Here is a 19866-nt window from a genome sequence, read left to right as displayed (position 1 = left end):
ACGTCATTTTCTCTCCAATGTCTTTGCCTCCAGATGGTCTCTAAAGATGAAGCTGAGAAGACACATTTCCCAAGCCCGACAGTCTGACCAGGAAAGCAATGAGCCAGAACATATTTATAAGAATTTAGATGCTCTGCTAGTACAAGAAACATGCCTCTGGCCTATCTAAATGCCTTTACTTTTTATTTTTTGTTTGCCAAAAAGAGGACATTTTCTGTTTTTTTCTGTGATACTGACTTGACTATGTTATCACCAATACAATACTAACTAAGGTATGTTAAACATTGAAGGAGTTGTGGATGGACAGTGATAATGATGATGAGGATGAGGAAGAGGAGGAAGATGATGATGGTGGTGATGATGGTGATTATGGTAATGATAATGATGATGGTGATGATAATGGTGTTGGTGATGCTGATTATGGTGGTAGCATGATAATGATGGCAATGATAATGATGATGGTGATAGTGGTGGTGCTGGTGGTAATGATGGTGGTGGTGATATGTTAGCTAAGCTCTTTACATGCATCCTCACATTTCATCCTTACACCAACTTTATCAGGTAAATATTTTTATACTCATTCACAGATGGGGCTAAGAAAATCACCTTCACAGAATTATTTATAAATGGGACAATAGATTTGGTTTACGTATACACTAAATTACTCCTTTCTAAAGGGTCTACAAATCTCAAATGTCTAATTAGCCAACTTTAAAAGATGCTTTAGAGAATTAAATGTAACAAGAGTCTTACATAATTGACCCCCTTCTAGAATAAGTTCCCTTAAGTAGAGGCTTTCCCTCCTGACTAGGTAGGAGGCTTCCAAGCCCTCTGAGCTTCAGTTTTCTCCTCTGTGCAATGAGTGTAAACAATTCTTCACTTCATAAGGTTGTTATGAATATTAAATTAAAGAACACATGTAATGTACACAGTATAATTGGCATATTCTATTACCTAAATATGTGCCTGTTTCATAACAGATTCTGCATGAGTGACAGCAATAGTAGGTAGGAGTAGAGTTAGAATTCATTATTTGACAGCTATCCATCATATTTAAAAGTTTCCTGTCAAATGAAACACATCCCAACACTGATCATTCATCCATGTGCATATTTATTCATGAAATTCTTCATTGACCAGTTATCCATTATGTTCAGTATTTTGTGATGTTTACTACTGGAAATAAGATTCTTGTTTACTGAGTAGTTTGCCCCATGTAGAGTTGCTTAGGCAACCACTGTGGTAGATGGGACAATTAGCCCCAATTCTTCAACTCTCTCTGTGTCCACACCCCTTGTCATATAACTCCAAAACTCCTCTCCTAAAAGGTTGAGTGTACTTTTGATTCCTTGACCTCAGGTTTGGTCATCTGATTTGCTTTAGGCAGAAGGGAGTCAGCAGACATGAATGTGATGAAGCAGAGATTTGAAATGTGCATGGGCAGTGAGGTGTTCTTTTTTGTGACTCTGACTTAGACAAGAAAAGAGCCTTAGATAGCTGCTAATCTTCTCTTAGATAACCTGAGACCCAGAATAAACAAACATGGAGCAGAGACCACATAGCTTGCAGAGGGAGTAGAGTCACCATAACCATCATAGCCTGAGGCAGAGCTTTGACACTCAACCTGCACTCCCATGAGCAAAATAAATGCTTATTGTTGTATGCCTCTAATATTTCACAATTATAGCTGGCCAGCATAGCCACAAAGCACTATTTCACAGTGGAGAACATGGCTCATGATCTGAGGAAGGTACAAACAAATATCCTATAAGGAATTAAAAAATCAGATGTTATTATTTGGGAGTTAAATATAAAACACATTTATATTTCTTGGTAGGACTATGAGAATCTAGGGTTCAATTCTGAAAGAAGAAAGAGGAGGAGAAACTGTAAGGAATTATGTCCTTGGTTCAAATTCACATCAACCCTACATACTAACCTCTGCCCTTTTCAATGTATCTGGCCACAGTAGTCACCAGATTTTCCTCTCCTAGCTGTAGACAGGCATAGCATATTTTATAGCCACTCTGACAGTAGCTACCATAATTCCTGAATACTGCTTCTGCCTATGTCCCGAGTGTCTCTACCCTACTCACACTTACTCAAGTTTTCAGTGTTAACCTGCCATCTCTGCAGGCTTTGTTTTTCCTATCTCAGGTCTGTCAATTCAGAGTAAAATGAACCTGCCATCTCAGCCACAATAGGACTCTAAAAACAATGTCATTGAACAGGCTGTGGTGAGATCACCAATGAGGAGAAAGAGGACAGACAGAAGGAAACATTGCTGGAGATAAAATTGACCCAATTACCTCTGCAGTTTCATGAATGCCATAATCCCATTAGACTACGATCCCCTTGATAGTGGAAACTTTTTTTTTGCATGATATTAAGTCAAAAAGTAGACTGTACTTAAAAATCCATGAAATTTCTGCTCCCTATACCTTTTCTATAACTTGCTCCTCCTTCATTCTTCATGGGATAATAACAGGAGCTATTGTGTTAGTACAATATAGCCCCACATTTTATTCATTCATGATATGTCCAGGAAAGAGTCCTTGACCCAAAATGTGCCAAGAATTCTTCATCTGGAATTTGGAATTTATAATAGACTAGACATGGGTACTTAATGTAAACTGGTTATGTAATGTCATCACTGTAGAGCAGAGTTTCACAGCTACAGTACTACTAACATTTGGGGTCAGATAATTCTGTGTTTTGAGATATGGGGGATGGCTATCCTGGGCTTGGTAAGATACTTGCCAGCATCCCTCATCCTTGGCCTCTACCCTCTAGATGCCAGTAACAAACATACAATCAAAAATGTCTCCAGACATAGCCAAGTGCCCTGTTGGGCACAAAATCCTCCCCCGTCTTGAGAACCACTGCTGCAGAGAGAGGACCTATGAATTAATCCCATTGTGGCTCCCAGACTACCCTGGTTGCTGTTTTTCCTTTAAATCTATTTGGTCAACCCTTTCCAAAATTCACTGAGATGGACACTTCTGCATCCTTAAAATGGATTCCTTTAAAAAATGTAGCTATCTAACTGGCTCCATTAGAAAAAAACCCAAAGAATCATGGTTTCATATGATAGGCACTCAGTAAATAATTTTTAGTGTTCAAGTTCATCACACAAAGATCTATTGGAAAGCCAATGAAGAAACAGAAAGTATAAGGGTCTCGAGTCCCCCAAAGAAGGGGGTCACCCAAGGTCTTACCATCACCCACAAACTGGAGGAGGGCCAGATCTATCTGCCTCTTCCAAGGGGAGCCCTTCTGGAGGGCAATTCCATAACCAGTGGTGGCAAAGATGTACCCACTCCCGATGGTCACCAGCTTGCAGCCTTCATCCCGCCCAGCCTTGTAATTCAAGACTGCTGCATCGTAGATGAAAGCATCCAGTTTCCTGCAACAACAAGAAATGAAGGAGTCACAGGAATGGTGGGATACTGTCTTGGGGCCCAATTCCCAAAGCCTGATACTGCATCACACACTTTTCATGCTGGAGATGGTGACTCATGTCCAGTCCATCCTCTCATCATAAAGGGATCTATTTTTAATGAGGAGATAAAAGCCAGAACCTTTTCTCTCCAAGTTACAAGAGGCAGCTAAATAAAGACATGAGAATCCTTATGCCCAAGTGAGTAAACAGTTGAGTTTGCTGGTTTGTGAAGTGTTGCCTTTAGCACTCCCAACAGTGGAGAACAGCGGCCTATTTAGAACAGTTGCATCAGAACAAAGTGAACTATTAAGGGGCAGGAGGGTTTGGTGGTAGCAGGCAGGAAAGGGAGAGGGACTAAATAAAAACAAGGTTTCTTCTTCCTAAGAGAAACATGCTTACTGTGTACTTATATTATAAAAATGATTACATAATAGTTTCTAGAACCCCAAATAATATAGAAAATATCAAGAATATAATTAAAATTAAGATTGTCCATAATTCCATAATTCAGAGGCAACCTCTGTTAACGTATTGGTGAATAACCTTCCAAATGTATGCATGTGCACATACAGAGTCACAAACATATACATACATCTTTTAAAACAGGGATTAGTAACTTTCCTGTAAAGGTAAGATAATACATAGTTTAGGCTTTGTGTGCTAGATGGTCTTTATTGAAACTACTCAATTCTCCTGTTGTAGCATGTTATGGCCTGAATTATGTTCCCCACCCCAAAATTCATATGTTGAAGTCCTAACCTTCAGCACCTCATAATATGATCCTATTTAAAGATAGGGTCATTGCAGGTGTTACTAGTTAAGATGAGGTCATACTGGAGTAGGGTGGGTACCATAAGGACAGGTGTCCTTATGAAAAAGGGGAAATTTGGCCAAGACACACAGGGGAACACCATGTGAGGGATGGAGTGATGCTGCCACAAGTCTAGGAACCACCAGAGGCCAGGAGAGAGGCTGGAACAGACCCCTCCCTAGAGCCTTCAGAGGGAGCACGGCCCTGTCAACACCTGGATCTCAGACTCCCAGGCTCCAGGACTATGAGACAAATAATCTTGTTGTTTAACCCTCTCAGTTTGTGGTACATCTTATGGGAGCCCTAGGAACTAACACACAGCATGGAAGCGGCCGTAGATAATATATAAATGAATGAACTCAGCTCTGTTCTAGTAAAAGGCTATTTACAACAACAGATTGGCCCATGGGCCATTGGCTGCCAGCCTTTGTTTTAACCCCCTAAATATGATTATACCATGCAAACTATTTCACAAATTGCTTTTCTTTCTCATTTCACACCACACATAGTGAACATGTTTCATATCGATACACATAGTACTTTTTCAGATACATTTATTTTTATTGAAGTATAACTTATATATAATAAAGTGTTAGATAAAATTTGACATATGTACACATCCTTGAAATCACCATGCAGATCAAGGTATAGAACATTTTCATCGTCCTAGAAGTTCTGCATGCCCCTCCCATTCAGCATTCTCCAAAAGGTGAGCACCACATAACCCCCTCAATGGCATTCCTGTGCCTCATTCATTACCTAGATCCCTTTTAGCAAGTGTTCATATTGTTTCCAATTTTTAAAGTTATTTAACAAGGCTGGAATTATCATCCTTGAATATGGGGATGAATACTCAATTCTAAAGTAGGTAGGAAAGTGAAATTGGAAATCACTCAACTTCCTGGCACTTTCTCAACTTTACTTCCTTTCTTTCTTTAACAAGAAAACATAAAACAATGAAGCAAAGAACAATTAAAGTGGCAGGGAGTGAATATAATTGCTGCATCCTTTCAGAGACAGCTGCTGAGGACTCCCTGGGGGAACAGAACTGTTTGGAAGGTTTACAGCTGCATTCTACATTTTAACTTTTTGTTTCTATAATGGTTAGAGATGGGGCAAGACTACAAGGTAGTCTCACCAATAGAAAGATCCTGAAGCTTTTATCCAAGGCTGCAGGATTTGTTTTATACTCTGAGAGTACTCAAAGGGGATCAGATCATCCAAACAGAAATGGAAGAAAATGGCATTGTCAATGGTGATGGCGAACCAGCAGTGACAAACCAAGGAAAAAAAAGCCTTTCTGCACAGTGAGCAATACTGAGACCTGTGGATATAAGGGATGGGGAGTTTTAAGAGATTAGTTTGTGTGTGATGGTTGTAGGGGGCATGACTGGAGCAATGGACCAGCAGGTAGAAGAGAGCTGAGTTCTAGTCCAGATTCAGATCATGGTGTATCCTCAGGAAAGTCACTTCCTTCTTTGGTATGGGCGGTGGTCCTGCTGAGAAACTCGCCAAGCTTTGGCATCTTATAATGCTGCAAGCTAATAGTCACTTTTTGGCACTCTTTATAGGGAAGTTGAGGCGCTGGATAATGTGTGTTTTCTGAAGACTTCAGGCCATGGGCGGCATCTGTCCTCCTGATTGAAGTGGGGTGTTTTGCAACATCCCTACTTCACATATGAAAGTTACCACAGAGACCTGGAGAACCTGGGTTATTTTAAGAATTTCTAAGCCTCCTCAACTCTCTTCTCTCAATTCCTCAAAAAATAAACATAAATACACACATATGTGTGCACAGGTACATTCAAATGTTAAGAACATATGTTGGTATTCATGGGGTGAAGCTTTTCCCCATGTTGTTAACTCTCCACATGCTGTTGCATTTCTGGGATGGCAATCTAATACTGTATCTGGCAACCACAAGAGATATGTCCACCAGTGGTTTAAAACATTAAGCACAGATATCAGCAATCATTGTTATATTTCATGATGAATCTTTTTTTCAATAGAAAGGAAAATATTCCCATTGTTAAAAAGAAAAATTAAAAGTTGCTGACATCTTCACAAGTGGGCTTTTTGGCCAAAGTGTTTGAGCAAGCAGTGGATGATATCTGACCTTTGTGGGATGCTGGGAATAAAGGGAGGTTATATAAATAAAATGTGTGCAATGACTGGCACATAACAAATGCTCAAGAAACACGGATGCATCCAATCAAATTCAGACTTTACAGCAAAGGGGTTCACAACTCTTTTGCATTCTATGTGACAAATCCAGTCCTAAATATTTTATATCTGTTATTTCATGTCAATTATTCCTTCTAATTATGCATAGATTTACACACTACCACCATCCCCATTATGAGCTGAGAACCTAAGTCACAGAGAGGTAAAGTGACTCTACACGACCACCCAGCTTGGAAGTGTCAGATCAGCATTTGGACTTAACACAGTCTGATACCAAAGGCCACAGAATAACCACTGCCACTATGTGATCCATAAGACTTGTGAAGTAAACTAAGGCAGCTCTATTACTTATGAAATTTGGACTGGGGGTTACAGCTATAAGTCAAGATCAATGATATGAAAAAGAAAGCAAGGATGAGACCAGAATAGAATTTTAAAAGATTTTAGTGGGTTGTTCATGTGTCCCTTTTCCAGCAGATGCATAGTTGTATAAGGTCTGCAGTTGCCCCACAGAAAACATTTCTGGTCCATTCGTTCAGGAGATGTTAAGATGTAGATGGCCATAGTTCCTTGTTGAAGCTAAAAGTAAGGATGAAGAGAAGACCATCTGAAAATGAAGCCCAATTTAGACCAATAGCACTTGGGGATTGGAGTTGTGATTGCTGAAGGCGAAGGGATATATTAGGCTGCCACATGGTAATTGGAGGCTCTGGGTTTGCAACATCACAGAGATGAAAGGCTGGCACTGTGGGAAAGAGGCCCTCAGAACTTAGAGCAGTCAGCTGGAAGCATGAGGGCTCACGGGTAAGGAACCCAGTATGATTCTCTGCTCTGTATTTTCTTCTCCTGCTTTTCAAGAGGAAATCATCTTTGTTCCCACCTTCTCAGCTCCTGCTGAGGCCACATGGCTGTTACTGGCTAAGTGCTTCTCCTACTGGGCAGAGGAGGCTCAAAGATCAAGATCAGAGACCTGTGATGGGGATAGAGCCCCTACCCAGCCCAATTCTACTCCCTACAGAAGGCTGATCATTTCTCCAAACATTTGTGACAAATGAAACAACACCTGGGCTCCCCAATGTGAGGGCTGAAACAGAGCTAGACCCTGAAATGAATACTGTGTGGGTTTTGTGACATACCCATGGCCCTGCCCAGCATCACTAAGGCTGTGTGGTGCTGTCACCTCTCCCTGTCACTGGCAGTCCTCAAGAAAAGCAAATGATTAAAAATGACACTAATTCAGAATGAGAGGGGGAAATAAGACAACCTTTCAGCAAATGTGCAACAAAGCAAACTAAGGAAGATTGTCATATGTACCCTGTGCCACTTCAACCTAGTGTCTTCCTGTTACAGGGTACAGCCAAGAAGGGGGGCCCCAAATAGGCATTTGAAATGCGGTCCAGAACTTAAGGTGTCCAGGAGATTTTAGGATGTCTCCATTCCCCACCCCAGGGTGTGGGATGGGGGAAGGGACAAATGAAGCAGGGCCATTGAGAGCTGTTTTGCATAGCAACAGCCTTGCAGCTAACCTCTGGGTTGGTCATTTAACATATCTATAGCCTTTGGCTGGTTGCATAGATATGTTAAGTAGCTGTGAACAGCTCTAAGACAGGGGAACAGAAGTAACTTCCCCACCTAGATGTAACTGGGGGGGGGCAGGTCCCCTGCGTTACAGCGCCTGCGTGGGAGCTCAGAGAGGATTGGCTCCAGGACATGGGGCCACACCTGCCCAGACTCATGATGGCAGCTCAGTAAAGCTGGAAGGATATGAGTTCTGGCATGTGAAGCCGAGTGTGGGAGGAGTCAGAAATGAGGCTGCAGAGGAAGATTGGCCGTGGGGATTTAAAACCCAGACTTGGCGGCCATTGAGAGGAGGAGGACCATGCTGCTTTAGGAAGGTGGAGAGCCATGTGCAGCCCTGAGAGGAGAGCCATGCGCAGCCCTGACAGAGGGAGAACCACGGGCAGCCCTGAGGAGAGAACCACGCGTCTTTAGCAGAGTGGAGACTCCCGCATCCCAGAGAGAGGGAACCACGCGGCAGCCCTGGAGGAGAGAACCACACGTTTTTAGCAGAGTGGAGGGAACCACGTGGCCTGGCAGAGTGGGGACCCCCACAGCTTTAGAAGGGGGAACCACCACCTGGTTTTAGCAGAGATTCCGGTGACTCAGCAGAGGGTGCCGGGAACCCAGGGAGGTCTCCCAGTCGAGATGGAGTACTAACTGGGAAGAACCAGAGGACTGCTTGAGCCATGGACTTCTATTTCCTTTCCTGAGATACGGTACTCTGGACTGGGCGAAGGGGGAAGGAAGGAAGGACTGTGTCTGTTTGTGGGTGTTTTAAGGGACTTTGGGATTTTGGTAAAGACATTAGGTCACTACTTTAAGTTAGTATAGCATTAAATAAACATTTCCTTTCCTTTTCACGAATCTCTGTCATTGAGAGACGTCTTTCCTCTGGCGGTGGACATAACGGACCCGGGGCCTTCTTTCAATAATAGTATATCATCCCAGGCCCCCCTTGTTGTATGTTCTGTAACATTCCTGCCCAATTTTTTAACAGCTTTGAAGAGCAGCTACAGCTTGCTGGAGTGTGTAGATCTGATCATGTTACTTCAGTCAGTCTTTCTTACACCTGCACGATGGCCTGAAAGTTCACTCTAGCCCCAACACTACTTGTGGGCAAATTCGATTCCCCCAACATAAAGGAAGACCATGATCTTTTGAGAATGGGAACTTGTATTGTCAAGTGACTTGATATTTCCTAATCAAAAGTTTCTGATTTTAGCTCTTCATCTCCTTATACATGTTTTCAGATGCTCTCTGGGGGTCTCAGCATATTTAAAGCCTAATTATATAGTTAAAGTTAATTATTCATTCATTAGCATCCAAGAAGCCTTTAACAAGACATTGACTTATTCTGATGAATTAATGAAACCTCCATGTATGTGTGTATGTGTATGTATTGGAGGTCTAAAGTGCTGCTGAAAATTAAACATCTCTCTGATGATAACTGAATGTCATTTTTTTTAGGTCACATCAAAGCCTTTCTAGGTAGAGAAATATATCACCCAGCAATTTAGGCCAGTCAACACGTCTAGACCACTGTGGAACAGTGGGTGGGGTTCAGATCCACCTCTGTTGGCTCTATGAATGAGACCTAGTTCTGAGACCTTTTGCAGTTTCAACTTGCTCATCTGTGAGATGGCGAAATAGTAGCTCTCACAGGGCTAGCTCTTGGACAGATGAAAATGGAAATGAAGGTATTCTGTAAATTGCAGATTTGGATGCAAATCTGTTGGGAACCGCCCTGACTGGTATCAGAAGCTGAAACCCCTGCCTAGGCTAAGGCTAAGGGAACGCCCTTGGAACCGTAAGCCAGCAAGGAGACAAAAGCTTATCTCTCTGGCAGGAATGCTACTTCTGCTGCTTTATTCATAACTGAACCCCAAAAAGCTTGGTTGGTTAGCCAAAGACGGGTAAGATTCCCCACGGGGGGAACGACCTAAGGCAGGCACGATCACTTTGGGAGGCCCCCCAAAAGAAGGATTTGTGGACCTGCAGCAAAAGAGGGTGACGGACCCTCACTCCTCGGCTTTGACATAGCCTGAGTTCTCTTGTCTGGGAGAAAATCTCCTTATTTGCCTTAGTTCCCGTGCTAAGCCTGAAACAATGACAGGGTGGTATAGCTCTGTGCTGAAAAGGGCAGATTCCCTGAGTGATCAGGCCTAAGAAAGAACATGTAAATTACTGTGAAACCTTCTTTGTTTGGAATGCTCTCAGTTGAATGAGAGGGGTCCAAGGAGGAAGTTTGTTCCTCAAAGTCTTACAGCTCTTTGACCCCGACTCAATAGACCAGCAGAGTTCCCTGTTTTCTATAGTTCCTTACTTCCCCCTGATAAGTACTGTACTTTACCTGAATTATTATGCAAAATGAGCCCAATAAAAGCAGGTATGGACGGTAAATCGGGGCGCCCCCCACTAGGGGGGGTGGCCATTCTGTCCCTGCTTCCCCACAGAAACTAGTCTTGTCTCTGTGCATGTGTGTTTTTTTCTCACGTGTTTTTCGGCGAGCCATCCACAGCGTTCCGTGGTCACTGCTGGCCGGTGACCCACGTGCAACACAAATCCAGGAGATCATTGAGGCCTTCAGTGAAGATCAGTGGGGACTTCATTGGGCAGAAAAGCAATGGTGATGTAGACCATCATCAAGCACCCAGACACAGGGCTATTTGTGGGGGAAGGGCATTGGTTGGCCCAAGAAGCAGTACCACTGAGGCATGACAACTTTTGCAAGTGCCGGCTTAGGCAAGAGACATTCAAATGCACAGAAACTAAAACTATAATCAGCACAGGATAATCTAAAACTGGCTTTAGGAAAGTGGCTTAGACTCACATTTTGACTCTAAGTTTATGAATACAAAGTTTAATGCATTTTCAATAAGGAGGCATTTTTCAGAGCAAAATCCATTAAGCTAATTTAATTCCTAGATTGATGTCTTACATAGCATAGTTAAATTGTTTCCATTTTCTTTTGGAAACTATTTTCACTGCAATCAATTCTTTAGAGTTTAAATTATAAGGCTTTGATTCATTGATTGGCATTTGAACCATAACAAATTCTACTGATTTATAACTTTTGCTATTTTGACTTTTCTTTTGTGATTATTATTTCCATCAAGTCCTATGCTCCTGGATCAAAACTGTACAGAGATCCAAAATTGGCCAAGAAGATTTGAGTCATTTATGGATTTTTAGTCAATAACAAATTTTGTCCTGTGTGCTTTTAGCTGTTGTGAGTTTAATTTGTGTTAATTACTTCTACCAGTAATAGTCACTGTGAATTGGGTAAAAAAAAACCCAAACTAATGGCTAATATTTATTTTTTAACTGAGAAAATTCTGAGCAATTTTTTAAGACAGAGAGAGAGAGATATGCATAGGCAGAGGGAGGAAACAAGCTGGGGAGAGAGAGAGGGAGAGAATGATACAGATGGAGGCAGGCACTGAGTAAAACAGAAAGCCAGTGAGAAAGTAAGAGAAATAAAAGGAAAAGAACAAGAAAGAGATGAGGAAAAGAGATAGTAATACTAAGAGAGGGAGAGAATAAGAAGGAGATGAACTTATAGGGAGAGAAACAAAGAGGGAGGGAGAGCGGGGAGAAAGAGGAGAGAGCGAGAGAGAAAGAGAGGGAGAGAGCAAACACTAGAGATTGGGTGCACACACTTTGCCTATTGACTAATAACCTGAAAAACAGGGAAGAGTTAAATGATACAACAAACCCTGCTTTGTTTCTGTTTAATTTAATATTAGACCCAAACTAACCATGTCCAAAAAGTTGATAGATCATGTAATGCACTCTTTTAATTTTTCAGACAAGGAAACTGAGGCCCAGGGATCTCTGTCCAAGGCATCCCACAGTCAGTGATCCCAGAACAGTCTGCTACTTGCTACAGCAATGTGTTTGGGTGTCCATGCAGAGCTTTCAAAATCCAAAGGCAAGTCCTCAGGTGAGATGTGGGGTCAAAGGAGCAAGATATGGGATGGTGGGCAAATCTGTATACTCCTCTAAGCCTTGATTTCCTCATGTGACTAGAAGGAAAACAATCTCTCCACATGGTTGTCCACCAGTTGAAGGAATTTGCTATAAATTTGTTAGAATTTGCTATAAATTTGCTTGGTGAATTTTAAAGCATTATGCAAATGCTATTATTTCCTCACACTATAACTCATATTCTGTCATAGGAAAAATATTGATCTCTTCTGTAATATAAGTATTTTATAAAGTTCCTTAGAATATACTCTTCAAGGATTTGGGATAAGAGCTGACCATTTACTGCAAATTTCAAGGTGCATAGTATATAATAAAAAATGCTCAAACCTGTTTTCTTTGTGCAAACTTTTCTTAAATGTTTACTATGGGTCACACACTGTGCTCTTTGTCTGCATATTGCATTTAATCCATACAATGGACTCCTACATGGAGGAACCAAAATTAGCATCATTTTATAAAAGAGAAAACTGGGGTTTAAGAGGTTAATTAACTTGCCCAAGGTCGTACAGCTGGACATTAGCAGAGAGGAAATTTGAATACAGGATGCTTAGCTTTTAAGCTTCACATTATCCTGGTAGTGATAAATGATGCTGCTGAACCTGTCACACACCAGGACAACAGGACAGGGAATCTCATAGGCCAGAAAACATGAAAATGAAAGAGATGTTAGGTGAATATGATAAGTATTCAAAGTCATGAAAGGCAAAAACCTACATTCAAGATTACTCTATCCAGCAAAGCTTTCATTTAGAATGGAAGGGCGGATAAAGTGCTTCCCAGATAAGGTCAAGTTAAAGGAGATCATCATCACCAAGCCTTTATTATAGAAAATATTAAAGGGATTTATCTGAGGAAAAGATAAAAAATATGAACAGTAAAATGACAGCAAACTCACAACTATCAACAACTGAACCTAAAAAAAAATAAAAACAAAACAAACTAAACAATTAGAACAGGAACAGATTCACAGAAATAGAGATCAGCTGGAGGGTTATCAATAGGGAGGGAGAGGGGGGATAATGGAAAACATACAGGGAATAAGAAGCATAAATGGTAGGTACAAAATAGACAGGGGAAGATTAAGAATAGTATAGGAAATGGAGAAGCCAAAGAACTTGTATGTATGACCCACGGACATGAACTAAGTTGGGGGAATGATGGTGGGGGGGGGGTACAGGGTGGAAGGGAATAAAGGGGAGAAAAAATGAGACAACCATAATGGCATAATGAATAAAATATATTAAAAATAAATAAATAAAAATAAGATGGTGGAAAAAGAATCAATGTCTGATAAAATCCTTACTATGTGTCAGATATAATGCCAGGTACTTTTCCTAAATCAAGTCACTCTCTTCTCAAAGGAGTTCCAGAAGGCTGGCTCAGAGAGGTTATTTAATTTGCCAAAGGTCACATAGTAGTTATCACAGCCAGTGTAGGAAGCCAGGCATTTCTGACTCCAAAGTTCATGTTCTGCACCAGAAAGACACTCAGAAAATAAGTCAATCAATCAATCAATTGGCTAAGACTAAAGTTTTCAAGACAGTATAAATACTTGGACTCAGAAAATCTACTTTTTGTCATCATTTCTGCAGAACTACTCATGAAAGTGCACAGTGGATTCATCTAGATTTTTAACACAACCACCTGACTAATATTCCCCAGAGGGAAATGGTTAAATAGATTGTTATGCATGCATACCATGGAATTGTTCCAGCAGCTGGAGAAAATGAAGAAAAAGACACCTACAGATATGGAAGACTCTTGAAAAGGTATGATTAATTGAAAACCAAACTGTGACATAATGCATAGTTTAACAGCATCCCACAGAATGAAATTTTATAATTATGTGTAGACATATAAATATATGCAAATACCTAACAAAGGTGTCGGAGAAACGGTATGAAATCAAACAGAGAGCAGTGCTTACCTGGTGGTGGGGTGGTCTGAGATTGGAACATGGTCATGAAAATGCCTATATATTTGTATTTTTTTATAATGAGAATATATTTTTAATGAGAAGCAATATAGCCCTGTGGTTAAGGGCACAGATGCTAGAACCAGCTAAAATCCCAGCTCTGAAGCTGACCAGCCGTTGCTCAGACAAGTGCCTTAACCTTTCTGCATGACAGTTTCTCTGTGCATACAATGGAGCTGTTGGGTATCCCAACTTCAAGGGGCCACTGTGAAAATTAAGTGAAGAATTACAGGTAAAGTGTTTGTAACAGTGCCTGGCACAGAGTGAGGTCCACCAAACAACTGAGATTAAGAGGCTGGGAAGGAGAAGGCACAGAAATCTAGCCAGCACAATGATCACATCACTTGATGGTGGAAGTTCACACACGAGAGCCCGTGTTGCATACCTGTGCACTGAGCATCAGGTGGATATGGTGTCACTCCCAGAAGCACCCACTCAGTAGAGCAGTAAGCACTGAGGGCTTGCCCTGCACCCATACACCCGAGGAAAGCTCACTCTGTCTGTGCTGAGGTAGGACATCTGTCAGAAGATGGTGTTGGGAAAACTACACTGTAACCCAGGTGACTGTTGTGGGTTGAGGTGTCCCCTGAGCACCTCAGAACATGACCTTATTTAGAAATTGGGCCTTTGAATGTTTAAGAGTTAAGGATCTCAAAACGAAATCCTTAGAAGGGCCCTAAATCCAATGACTTAGAAGAAGAATCTTTTATAAGAAAGGGAGACACACAGGGGAGAAGGCCATATAGAAATGAAGGCAGAGCCTGGATTGATGTAGCCACAAGCCAAGGAATGCCTGGAATCCACGGAGACCCTGAAAGCTGAACCAGGCGAGGAAGGATCCTCCCCTGGAGACTTCAGAGGGAACATGGCCTTGCAGCACCTTGACTTTGGACTTCTGGTATCCAGAACTGCAAGAAAATAAATTTCTATTGCTTTACACCCCCAAGTTTTTTGTAACTTGTTATGGAAGCCACAGGAAACTACCTCAGTAGGGTAACCTGATGGGGTGGTACCTGAGTTTCTATCATTCCTCCACCTGCATTTCTTTCAATGGAAGGAGACAGGAGTTGTTAGTGTAGGTGCAGCTTTTCAGGGTTGGCCCCCACACTTACCAGGGGCTGTAAACAGTGTCTTCTAACATGTGCTGAGGCCTCCATGGTCTGAGCTATCCCAGCCCCAGGAAACTCACTTCTCACTCTGCTGTTAGATCAAGAGATTGGAAGATATATGCAGCCTGATGCTTTAACACCTTGACCATTTTAGCACCAGGTCAGTGGGAACCTGTTTACAATTTTCACAGTGAAGAAAGAAAGCACAATACGGAAGTTTTCTGAATCTGAGCTGCTGGTGGGCAAAAGCATCCACTTCCCTGGTTCTAGTTCCATCACCTCATAGGGAAGGGGTCTAGCCCTTCCCAGGACAGATCACTTGTCAGCACAAGCAGTCAGCACATCAGGGGAGAAAGAGAGGTCAGGGTGAGTTTGAATGCTGGCTTTGCTACTGGCTTATCCTTCAGATGACTTGTTCCTATTCCCTGAGTCTCAGTTTTCTCTTCTGTAAAATGGGAAGAACATCTATTTGGCAAATTGAGTCAGGATGAAATGAGATCATATGTTTGAAGCCCTCCGAAATGTCAGCAATCAAAAAAGAGGCCATCCCTAAGGAGATGGAATCTCCAAGGAGCTCCTGCTTCTTCAGTCTCCCCAGGAGGAACTTCCTAACCAGCTGTATCCCACTATAAGGAATACATCCTTCTTTTGGTTTATTTTCTTCTGTGAGTTCACTTCTTTTCTCCAGCTCAGTGGAAGAAGAAATATTGCCCTTTTTTAAAGCAGTTTAAGGCTTTCAAAGAAAAAAGAGACATTTTAAAGTATGAACAAAATTGGCAGGCAATTAGAAACAGGCTAACTGTATAATGTTATGGGAATATTCATACTTATTATTTTATGATATGACTCCAAGCATGGGCTCTGGGGCAAGTGTGACCTCAGACAAGCTATTGAATCTCTCTGTGCCTATTTTCTCCACTGTAAATGGGCATCATGACAGTCATTGTCTCATAGGGTTGTTATGAGGTTTAAAAAGATAGTGCAGGCAACACATTTAGAACAAACAGTACCTGGCACATATGTAAGCTCCCAATAAATGTTATCTGTTAGTTAGAAACACCATACTTCATTTAGCCCTAGCCAGGTTGCTCAGTTGGTTGGAGCATTGTCCAGTGCACCAAAAGGTTATGGGTTGATTTGCGGGCAGGGCACATACCAGGGTTGCAGGTTTGATCCTTGGTAGGAGTGGGTATGGGAGGTGGCCAATTGTTGTTTCTCTCTCTCTCTTTCTCTCTCTCTCTCTCCCTCTCTTTCTCTCTCTCTCTCTCCACCCCCTCTGTCTCCCATCAAGAAATACCTCACTCAGTTCCCAAAACAACTGAGGTAGCTTATTCAAATTGCAGTAGAATAAGGTTTAAACATATGGATAAAGCAATTAGAGTTCAGTGAAATCAGGGTAGAATGGTAGCTAAGGCCTTAGGTAAAGTCTAGAAGCAGATATTCAGGATGTAAGCTCTTCACAGTTGCTAACAGAGGATCATAAATGAAGCTCTGAATTATATAGCAGCCAAAGCAAAAGGAAAACTGCAAGTGGTTTCAGGAATTGTGTTGTTCACAAGATAAAAGCATGCCTTTATAGTGAAGAAAAACAATGCTGTGCATGGCACAGAAGTCTGAGAAATGATGTAGGATGACATTCTCAGCAAATTGGTCTGCAATAATGGTATCAGCAAGCTTGTAAAAAATGACTGTTTCTTGTAGGGCCCTCCAACGACAGTCAAGGTATGATGAAAATGCAAAGCAGTAAAGTTAATTAAAATTCCTCTAGCTCAACCTAGTAATTAAATGTGAAAATTGTCCAACAAAATGGTATAGATTTAACTGAGAAAAGTAAAACACAGACTTACATGCAAACTGATTCAATGTGTGTAAACATGTGGACAAATACCCAAAGGAAATGTAGGAAGAAATGAGGAATTATGTTCAGAAGAAACATTTTCCTGATTATTAGAAGTAATACTTCTGTTGCAGAAAATTTGTTAAATACAGTATAAAAAGATATGAAAAAGACCAGAATCCTAATCAACTAGCAAGACCTCTGAGAACATTTTGATGTATTTGGTTTTAATCTCCTTTCTTTCCCTCTCTCTTTCCTTCTCACTCCATCTTTGACTTTACAGAATTAGGATCTCACTTCATCTAATTTTCCCCTGACTTTTTCTATATTTAACACTTTCTGGGTGGCCTTGAAATTCTGTTACTATAGTTTTAATAGGTTTTAACAAGAAGTAATTCCAAGCACAAAAGAAAACCTGATGTCTGTGCTTTCCTGAACTTTTATTATGGAAAAAAATTCCTAAGTCTATGATGTGGTAGCAATTATTTTTGAGCTTTATTTGCAGTGTGGGGGTGGATCCCAGAAACCAGGTCATTGTTGATCTGATTTTCTCTGGAGAAGATGTTATTCCATTTAGGAGAACAGCTCACTGAACCCTGATATCTATGCCTGCTTTCAAACTCAGCAGCTGAAAATGAACCCTCTGAGTTTAATTCTGCTTGAATGATAAAATATAGCTAATAAAACCTGTTCAAATGATGTCCTTAAATTTGCTCTGTATAGCAACTAAACTTCATGAGGATCCTTTTACCTTTCTGGTCTACCTTTGCCTTTGAAATTTCTGTACCCCTGGATCAGTTTCTTTTGAGGATGGAAATAAGGATGCTGTGATCTTGTCAATTGCCATGCCATCAATTAATAAATATATATTATGTAATATATGTATATTGTATATAATATTAAGTATGCATATATATGATTATATCAAATATAAATCCCCCAACTCTAATCTCACATATCCAATTGTCTATAGGCATTGCCAAGTGAGGAGGCAAGCCTAACTCCTATACTTAATAATGCTATGATGTACTTGCTCAGTTAAATAGCCTGTTGGATTATGAGTTAACCTTGGGGAGTTCAGATTCTTCACCTCTTGAAGAAGATAACAATGGTACCCAGCTCATGGGAGTGTTGTGATCACAGGAGGGTTTGAAGATTAAATGAGATCATTCATGTGAAGCACTCAGGGTTTCATGTCACAGATTGTTAGGTTTCAACAAATGCAGAGATAATATGGAAATATGATGATATTCTCCCCAAAGCACTTCCATCTTAGCATGATCAAACCTAAACTCATGTTCCCCTATGCCTCCACTTTTCCTGAACTGCCCTTCCTCTTTCTTGTTCTACCCATGCCAGAGAGAATACCAATTCTCAAGATTCCACTAATTAGCCTCTCAAAGCCCGGGCCCTACTTGTATTTGAGTCACTAGAAGTGCTACTAAAGACACAGACTCCTGAACCCCACAGGCTTTCAGGATCTGTGCTCTCAAACAGGGGTTCAAATGTGCACCTTTTCTACAAAGACAGTTTTGACACTTGCAGGTAAAAGTGACCAATCCCTTCTTTTATTTATTTATTTTTTAATTTTAATTGTTGTTCAAGTACAGTTTTCTGCCTTTTACTCCCCCTCCCAGTGCACCCCCCCAGCCCTCCCCACCTCCCTCCCATTTCCAACCCCCCTTGTTTTTGTCCATGTGACCTTTATACTTGTTCCTGTAAACCCTTCCCCTTTTCCCCTGAAATTCCCTCCCCCTTCTTTTATTTTTATGGACATATCATTGGACACAAAAGTGACCAACCCCTTCTTTTATTTTTATGGACACAATTTGAACCTTGCAAAAATAATATTTATTGGTGATAAGACAACTTTGCTTCCTAATTCTTCTCCCAAACTACTCAATGTAAAGGAAGCCAAAGATACTTATCTTTTTCCCAACATTATTGAGCTGGAAATAAAATCAGATAGGGAACTAGAGTGCCAGAGGGCTAAAGTTTGATGCTTCTAAAGGAAATTGGGACTTTTTCAGAAATTTTTATACACATAAGTGTATATAAAATCAGTTAAAGTAAAAAATCATCCCACTGTGCCTTGAGATATGAGGCTCCTTGGAGTCCTAGGGATGTTGATAGTTTCATTTAAATCTGGCATAAGCGCTATGCTTGCAGTTTTGCCCACTTGCCAAAACTTCTTGGAGAACATTGGCTCCTGATGACTGAGCATTTGTAAATCTAAATCTGTCTCTGCTCATTTCGGCTTCAGTTCAGTCTTCTAGAGCAGATGTTCTAAAATCTGATTAGCACACAGCAGAACCAACTGAAGAGCTTGTGAACTGAAAGCATGCAGATTTCCAGGCCCTGCCCAGAAAACCTGTTTCTATTGGCTAGTTGGGTTCAGGACAAACATTTTTATTTGCACCCTACTGATTCAGACAGACTCAGGCTAGGATTTGAGAAACACTGATCTAGAAATCTGGGGTCACAAACAGTTCATATACATTTGGTTCTATTCCTAAAAAATCCTATTTCTGTCATTGTTTGCACATCAAATCTTATTTCCTCACTGATTTATACAACAATTTCTGGATGCTTTATCTCTTTTTATTATAAATTTCATTTACAATGAAACTGAACAACTTATTTTCAAGTTCCTTGTTGTCTATGCTCTTCTTAAAGCAATTTTGGATCCCAGAGACAAGCACTTCTTTGCTTTAATCTTTTTATGCTGTCTCAATAAAATGTATTTATTGAACCACTTTAGAACAGTACTTCCTAAATTTTAGCATGAATCAAAATCACCTGGAGCAGGGGGGTAAGAGATGCTTGTTCAAATACAGATTTATAGGCTCCCTCACTGGAGAGAAGGTTCTGTATTGGGCCCAAACACTTTGACAAGTGATTCAGGTAGGGTTAGTCCACTGGCCAGGTTTGGAGATGCCCAACTTTCGAGGCTTTTCTAAA

General features: G+C 40.9%; 1 protein-coding gene across 1 annotated transcript in view; it reads right to left on the bottom strand.

Moving 5' to 3' along the window:
* The window catches only part of GRIN2A (glutamate ionotropic receptor NMDA type subunit 2A), a 385717-nt gene that overhangs the window by 37188 nt on the left and 328663 nt on the right, over positions 1-19866 (bottom strand). Inside the window, exon 12 of the mRNA XM_028520832.2 lies at positions 3219-3406. Within this exon, the coding sequence (XP_028376633.1) occupies positions 3219-3406 (188 nt within the window). The remainder of the gene's footprint in view (positions 1-3218; positions 3407-19866) is intronic.

The sequence above is a fragment of the Phyllostomus discolor genome, chromosome 3, assembly GCF_004126475.2.
Source record: "Phyllostomus discolor isolate MPI-MPIP mPhyDis1 chromosome 3, mPhyDis1.pri.v3, whole genome shotgun sequence".
NCBI classification, from domain to species: Eukaryota; Metazoa; Chordata; class Mammalia; order Chiroptera; family Phyllostomidae; genus Phyllostomus; species Phyllostomus discolor.
The sequence above is the reverse complement of the archived record's forward strand: the minus strand, read 5'-3'. Positions and strand labels throughout refer to the sequence as shown.